The sequence below is a fragment of the Nicotiana tabacum genome, chromosome 8 (genome assembly GCF_000715075.1).
Source record: "Nicotiana tabacum cultivar K326 chromosome 8, ASM71507v2, whole genome shotgun sequence".
NCBI lineage: Eukaryota > Viridiplantae > Streptophyta > Magnoliopsida > Solanales > Solanaceae > Nicotiana > Nicotiana tabacum.
The window spans coordinates 37543284-37551229 of NC_134087.1; the positions used below are offsets into that span (position 1 = coordinate 37543284).

The 7946-nt window shown below is 41.7% G+C and overlaps 1 protein-coding gene across 1 annotated transcript; it reads left to right on the forward strand.

Annotated features, from left to right (window-relative positions):
* Nucleotides 1-6872: 6872 nt before the first annotated feature.
* On the forward strand, nt 6873-7598 carry LOC142163045 (uncharacterized). The gene has a single exon (XM_075220296.1). It carries the CDS (start codon nt 6873-6875, stop codon nt 7596-7598), a length of 726 nt encoding a protein of 241 aa, XP_075076397.1.
* Nucleotides 7599-7946: the final 348 nt, after the last annotated feature.

Consider the following 7946-nt stretch of genomic DNA (forward strand, 5'->3'; position numbering starts at 1 on the left):
GGGCGACCATCCTTATGTATGCCATATCTTTTCGTTCGTCGACCTCATCGAGTTCCTGCCCCATACTCTCATCGCATGAGAGTACCTTAGGTGAGGTTCTCTGACCTTGACTGGTATTACTGCCTCAGTTCCATAGACCAACGAGTATGGCGTCTCTCTTGTGCTCATTTTCAGAGTGGTTTGGAAGGCCCATAATACCTCTGATAGTATTTCCGGCCATAGTCCCTTGGCACCTTCGAGCTTCTTCTTCATGATGTTTAGTATTGACTTGTTTGAGTATTCTGCTTGTTTGTTACCTGCGGTGTGATATGGGGTCGAGAGTATTCTTTTGATATGCTATTTTTCGAAGAATTCAGAGGTCTTCTTTCTTGTGAACTAGGGTCCGTTGTCACAACTGATTTCCTTGGGTAGACTGAACTGGCATATAATATTTCTCCATATAAATGTGATTACTTCCTGTTTGGTGAATGTTCCTGCTTCCACCCATTTAGAATAGTCAGTTAAAACAAAAAAGAATCGTACGTTATCGCTCCACTGGGAGGGGGCCCACGATGTCCATTCCTTATTTAATGAATGGCCAAGGTGAGGTGACCGAGTGGAGATGTTCTCCTGCTTGATGAATCATTAGGGCATACTTTTGGCGCCGCTCGCATCTCCTCACGAAGTCTGCAGCATCCTTTTTCATGCTAGGCCAGTAATATCCCGCTCGTATTAGGCATCTGACCAGTGCTCAATTTTTGGAGTGAGCCCCGCAATGGCCTTCGTGGACTTCTTTGAGGGCACACTGAGTTTGGTTTGGGCCCAAGCACTTCACTAGAGGGCTGCCATAAGTTCTCTTGTACAAATCGTTGTGGAGGATTTTGTATTTGTCCGCTTGCATCCTTAGTTTTTTGGCCTCTTTTTTATTGCCAGAGAGTGTGCCATCCTGCAAGTATGTGACAATATGATTGCACCAATCCCAAGTTAAGTTTATGGTTCTTACCTTGACTTAAGGAGACGGGCCACATTTTTGTCTCCGATTGTGATGTTTTTGGTAGCTACGGCTAGTTTGGCGAGCCATCTGCCTCGGCATTCTATGCCCACAAAATTTTATCGAGTTGGCATTCGTTGAACTTAGGCAGTAGCTTGTAGATTTTGGTATGTTATTTTTGCAATATTTGTTCCTTGGTTTGGAAAGTCCTTGTGACTTGGTTGACGACGAGTTAGGAATCACAACGTAGTTTCAATTGTTTTGCCCTATATTTGAGTGCTAGTTTTAAACTTCAATTACGACCTCATACTTGGCCTCATTGTTAGTCATATTCGGGCACCTTATAGACTAGAAAATCACTTCTCCTACTGGGACTACGACTACGAGTTCCAGCCCGGACCACAATGCTTTTGAAGCGCCATCGGTGTATAGGAACTGAAGGTCTTGTGTTCGGAGGGAAGTTTAGATGGCCTCCCTTTTGACTTCAGGCATTGTTTTTGCACTGAAGTTGGCGAGCACTTGTGACTTTATCGCCGTTCGCGGCTGGTATGTGATATCGTGATCACTTAGCTTGATGGCCCATTTGGATAGCCTTTCCGATAGTTTGTGTTTATGGAAAATGCTCTTTAGGGGGAAAGTTGTGACGACCGAGATGGGGTGGCATTGGAAATATGGTCTAAGCTTTCGTGAAGTTACGACTAAGACCAAAGCCAATTTCTAGAGGTGTGGGTACCTCGTCTCGGCATCGACGAGTGTTTTGCTAATGTAATAGATGGGGGATTGTGTACCTTTGTTTTATCAAATTAAGACTGCACTTACAGCTACCTCAGATACGACCAAATAGACAAGGAGACGCTACCCCGACTCGGGTCTTGAAAGCAAGGGCAGCGATGACATGTATGCCTTTAGTTCTCGCAAAGCCTGGACGCATTCGGAAGTCCATTCGAGGTCATTGTCTTTATTGAGTACGCCAAAGAATTTATGACACCTATCTGACGACCGCAAGATGAATCTTGATAGGGTGATGATGCGACCAGTCAACATTTGTACCAATTTTTTGGTGGTAAAGAGTTCTGATATCCTCTTATTAGATTTGATTTGGTCTGGGTTAACCTTGATTCCTCGCTGTGGTACCAGAAAACCTAGAAACTTTCCCAAGTCTACACCAAATGTGCATTTCTCCGGGTTCAGCTTCATCCTGTACCATCTGAGTATGTCAAAAATTTCTTTTAGATGGTCGATGCGATATTCTCCCCTTTTGGACTTGACCAACATTTCGTCTATGTATACTTCTATTATTTTCTGAGCTGATCTTTGAACATCTTTGTCACCAACCTTTGATAAGTAGCCTTTGCATTCTTTAGTCCAAAAGGCATGACCTTGTAGCAATACGTTCCTTGGTGGGTGATGAACGTGGTTTTTTCATGATCTTCCTCTTCCATGAGGATCTGATTGTATCCTCATTAAGCGTACAAGAAACTTAGTAGCTCATGCTCGGCCATTACGTCGATGAGTTGGTCAATATGAGGCAACGGGAACGAATCCTTTGGACATGCTTTGTTCCAGTCTGTGAAATCCATGCACATCCACCATTTCCTATTCTTCTTTTTAACCATTACTATGTTGGCGACCCACTTGGGGTACTTTGACTCTTTGATGGAACCATTTTCGCACAGTTTTCTACCTCCTCACGCACTACGTCGTTAATGGCGGAGTTGAATTTAAGCCTGACATGTCTTACTAGGGGGTGGAATGGGTCGATGTTTAATTTGTGCATGGCTATTTCCTTTGGTATTCGTAGCATATCTGCATGGCTGAAAGCAAATAAATCTGCGTTAGCTATTAAAAATTGACTAAATTTACCTGGTTCCCGAAGTTTGCAACCGATATAGGCCTTCTTGCTATGGTCGCTGGGGTCCAATTAAATAGGGTCGAGGTCTTCTATGGTTGATCCTACAGCTTCGACCATGTTGGGGTGTTTGATGTCGTCCCCGGTCTCATCGGGCTCCGACCTCGACCCTGGTGATTGTTATGCCTCTTTTTCTTTGTCCTTTCTTTGTTGGGTGGTCGTGCTGTCTAAGGCAATGCATTAGCATTCCCAGGATGTACGTCGTTCTCCTTGTATACTGAATATTCCCCATGGAGTTGGGAATTTGACGACTTGGTATATGCTGGAGGGGACGACTTTCATGGGGTGTATCCATGGTCGTCCCACTATGGTGTTGTACACGGTGTCCTGGTCCATGATGTGGAATAGTGTTTCGAGATTTACGTCGCTGACCAAAATGGGGAGTGTAATTTCCCCGGATGTTCGTTCAACGACATTGTTAAAACCAGTTAGCGTGATGCAGCGCGGTACTATCTTATCCTCGAGTTTCATTTGGGTGAGTAATCGAGGATGGATAATACATGCACTGCTATCTTTATCTATCATAATGTGTTTAACATAGTATCTAAAATTTGTAATGTAATAATGAGGGCGTCATTATGAGGAAAAGTCAAACCATCAGTGTCCGACTCCTCGAAGATGATACTTTCTTCGAGTTTATTGTATTGTTCATGGGTGATAGATCACTTGAGTTTGTGCGTAGTGGTGAACTTCATGTTGTTGATGGAGGCATCATCGCCGCCGCCAATGATCATGTTGATGGTACCAGCTAGTGATGGTGTCTTAGGCGGCCATTGGTGTTCGCATCTTTTGGTGAAATTGGTTCTTCCCCTATCGCTTAGCAGCTCTTTAAGGTGCCCTTGTCGCAATATGCTTACAACTTCCTACCTTTGGGCGATGAAATCTTCAGTTTTGTATCCTCGTTCCTTGTGGAACTCATATAAGGCGTCGGACTTTCTGGTGTTCGGGTCCGATCTCATCTTTGGCAGCCACTTCACTTTTGGTCTGAGCTTCTCCAGAGCGTAGACTATCTTTATAGGTGACATTCAAAAATTATGAGCAGATAACAATGGAGGCATACCTATTTTGTTCCGATGAGTTCCTGTCCTTGGTATAGATTAGCCTTTTTCGTAGGGGAAGAGGGCACAACTGCCGTTCTGACACACTATTGATGTTGTTCCCTGTTAGGTCGTGGAATTGGGTGAGCCCTTGTTTGATCTTTTCTAGATTCAGCTTGTACTTAGGTTAGTCGGTGAGTTGGACCGTTAAGGTCATCCTCATCTGATCGGATCTCGGCACAATAAGCATTGTGGATTTCATCCCAAGTGGTTAAGGGATACTTCATCAACCAATTCAACAACTTTCTAGTTGCTCTTGAACCATCTCTACTCAGCCCATTCTGAAAAGCTGCGACTGCCATCCCTTAGGATACGTTTGGCAGAGTCAACCTTACTCGATTAAACCGGGCAAGGAAGTCCCTTAGTCTCTCTCCCAGAGACTGTTTAATAGAAAAAATGTTGTTCACTCTCGCCTCAACCTTCTTGGCTCCAGTATGGGCCCTTACGAACTTGTCGGCCATTTCTTCAAAATTTTCTATAGAGCATGTTGGTAGCTGCGAATACCATGTTAACGTCCCTCCTATGAGGGTTTCACCAAACTTCTTCAGCAAGATGTAAGACACATATTTTTTGGCGAGATCATTGCCTTTCACGGCGGTGATGCGATAAGTCACATAATCTTCAGGGTCGGTCATGTTGTCGTATATCCTAAGGTAGGGTGTCATTTTGAAGGTTTTTTTTATGGCATTCGAGGTTGCATCATCATTGTATGGCTGCTCTATGAACCAGTCGGCGTCCCTTTTCGGCAGCAACATAGGAGCGCCTGGTATCTTATCAACCCGTTCTTGGTGTTCTTTCATCTGATCTTGGAGCCCCTTGTTTTCATTCTCCATTTCTTCCATCCTTTTAGGATGGCCGCGAGGGCATTGTCACCTGCATTATCGATGAAATTATGAGTTATACCTGTCGTTAGAGGGGAGGGGAGGTTGCACTTCTCCTCTGTTTGTTGTATTATGTCAATCCTTGCGGTTTCTGCAGTCGAGCCTGGAGCGGGTTTGTTGAGGATGCTTGTTAATGTTTCAGTCAGCCATGCTTCGAGGAGTTTTTTTTACAGTTGGGGGTACCCCTTCCTATACATACGTGGAGGCTCCTTTACCACGGGGTTTATTATGCTACAGTGTGGGGGCGCTGATCCATCTTGCCTAGGGGACACACTGGGCATCGTGTCTTCACCTACCGTTTCGCAGCTTTTGTTGATGACATTCATGAGGTTGGTTGGGAATTCACTTGATATCATCATCCTTTCTTCTCGGTTACCTGTCACTAGAGTTTTGCACACGAAAGAAGATCTTGGGTTTTATGACGTTAGTGACCTGCGTTAGTTTTAGATTTAGAAGAAACTAAAAATTTAACTAAGAAATCCCTACAGACGGTGCCAAAATTTTGGAACAAAAATATAAATTTTGGTTCAAATAATTAAATTTATATAAACAAGGGTTAATCTTAGCTAACAATAATATCCTTATATCTTAGTTTTAAAAGAAGCAATAGATATCATATAGATTTGGACGAACAGTAGCAGTATCACGTAATAAATGTTCTGAAAAATCAGGAACACTAATGCAGCATACAATATTTAATGAATAGCAATAAATGATATTTAAGTAAATATGAGAAATGATTCACTCAATAAAGGATGGAATAAGTGGATCTTCCTCCTGACAATGATTGTTGGATAAATCCTCGAATAATCGAGGATTTCTCAAATCTGATGGTAAAGTATAGACAAGAATTTAATGAAAAAGTGATGTTTGTATCAAGTGAGTAGCTGAATCTTTTGAGTCAAAGTGATTCTTTTACAAATAAGTATCACATGCTCCCTATCATATCTCTTTTTCTATTTATATGGGACATGTTCCTAAGTAATCCTAATAGTACAAGTGCGGAGAATATTCACTCGAATATTTTATTTAATATCTTATCTTGAAAACTAGTCGTTACAGCTCTATCAATGGTGCTCGGCCTCAACCTCGACCCTTGTTGACGCCTTGACAATGGATCTCGTCGACACTTCGACCACATGCTTTGCGACTTCTTGGATCATCTTGACAAATGATGATTTGAGGATTCTTCCCTATCATGGCCTAAATATTCTAAAGGCGAATTTTAACCCATACACAAAGTCATGCCTATGTACAGATAAGAGGGGTCACCGAACCCCGTTAATCTCGGTAAAAATTCTAGATATATAAGTACATATATGTTGAAAATGGTTATATATTTTGCCTGTAATCATTAGGATTAAAAGTTTGATTGGGCACTGATTGAGCAGTCCATTTATGTGTCCCGCCACTTTCAAAGTTTGGGTCTGCCTCTGCTTAGGTGGTCCAATTACAATCTAGATGTCTTCCAACCACCAGCATAATCTCATTAAAATCTTATTTCGTTTCTTCAACAGAAGTTGTGGTTATAGGTGGGGGATTATCAAGAAGAAAGACATTCTTGAGGATAACTCCATTCTTTAGCACTCATATGATCCCATTAAGACACTTTCCATTTCTGTTGATTGTAATTGATCTTGGCTACTAAAAATAGATGATGATTAGTTGTTGAGATGGCTCAATTAATTAGGAGGTAGTTAGAGGGTAGTTAAAACACATGTTCTGCATATGGGTTCGGAAATTAGTTACAACTAACTTTCCCGCCTAAACTGATCTTCCTTTATTAGCTCAAATAGACTTGATTTATATTCATTCTGTTTTTGAAAGATAATCAATAAATCCTCTCTTTTTTTACTTCTCTCTAAGTTCAGCTGGGTTTACCAGCATCGAGTAGGTTGTTCAAGAGTAATTCCTTGTTTTACTTTTAAGGAACACTCTAGTTCTTTCTCGAATTGGATAACAAAATACTGAACTTGCATGATTGGTATCAGAGCAAGCCATTCTCGGACCAATCAATGGGGGATCACAACACAAGGATGCAGGAATTGAGGAAAGAGGTCGATAATCTCAAAGGTTCCATGGATACTGTGGTCAGTTCTATTTCTGATTTGAGACAGATGATGGATGCAAAAGTAGCCCAAGCTATGGAGGAAATCAAAAATATTATATTGGGCAATTTAACCATGGGAGGTGATGCGCAGTCGACGAGAGAAGAAGTTGTTGCAGATCGAGTACCAGCAGTTGTGCAAAATAGAAATGACGAGTATCAATTGCCAACTCGGAGTTATCAAGTTGAATTTCCAAAATTCAATGGTGAAGGTCTGAAGGATTGGCTATACCAGTGTGAGCAATTCTTTGATGTTGATGGAACTCCTGAAAGCTCAAAGGTGAAACTTGCTTCTTGCAAGGTGGAAAGCAGGGCCCTTCAATGGCACCAGTATTTTATGAAGCATCACGTGACTAGAGAATGGCCTAGGTGGAGAAAATACGTGAGGTGCCTATATGCCATATTTGGATCAGAATTATTTGATGATCCTATGGGAGATCTGAAGGACTTAAGGCAGGTGAGTTCAGTGCAAGATTATGTTGATCTTTTTGATGAATTACTTACTAGAGTCAAATTATCTGAAGACTACGTAGTCAGTTGTTTCATCAGAGGGTTAAAGCCTGAGATTGGATTGCCAATTAAAATGTTGAGTCCTAGAACCCTAGCTAAAGCTATCAGTTTGGCCCGGATATAGGAACAGACATTAGTGGTGCAGAAGAAGGTCTTCACCTCTGCACCTATATTACCTACCCCCAGAAATATTCCCAGATTTCCAAAGTCCTCAAACCAAAATAGTTCCTATACCAAACCTAGTCTATCTCACAGAGTGACTCCCACTTCTGTGGGAAATTCTAAAACAATATATAAGAAGCCCAAATTATTAACACCTACTGAAATAGAGGAAAGAATGAGTAAGGGTTTATGTTTTAACTGTGATGAGAAATATACATTTAGGCATGTGTGCAAAAATAAGAGGCATTTATTCTACATGGAGGTAGAGGAACAATAGGATCCAGTTGAATTAGAAGAGGAGGCGATATTT

Excerpts from the sequence above, each read along its gene's own strand:
- LOC142163045 (XM_075220296.1), top strand. The coding sequence starts at position 6,873 with ATGGGGGATCACAACACAAGGATGCAGGAATTGAGGAAAGAGGTCGAT.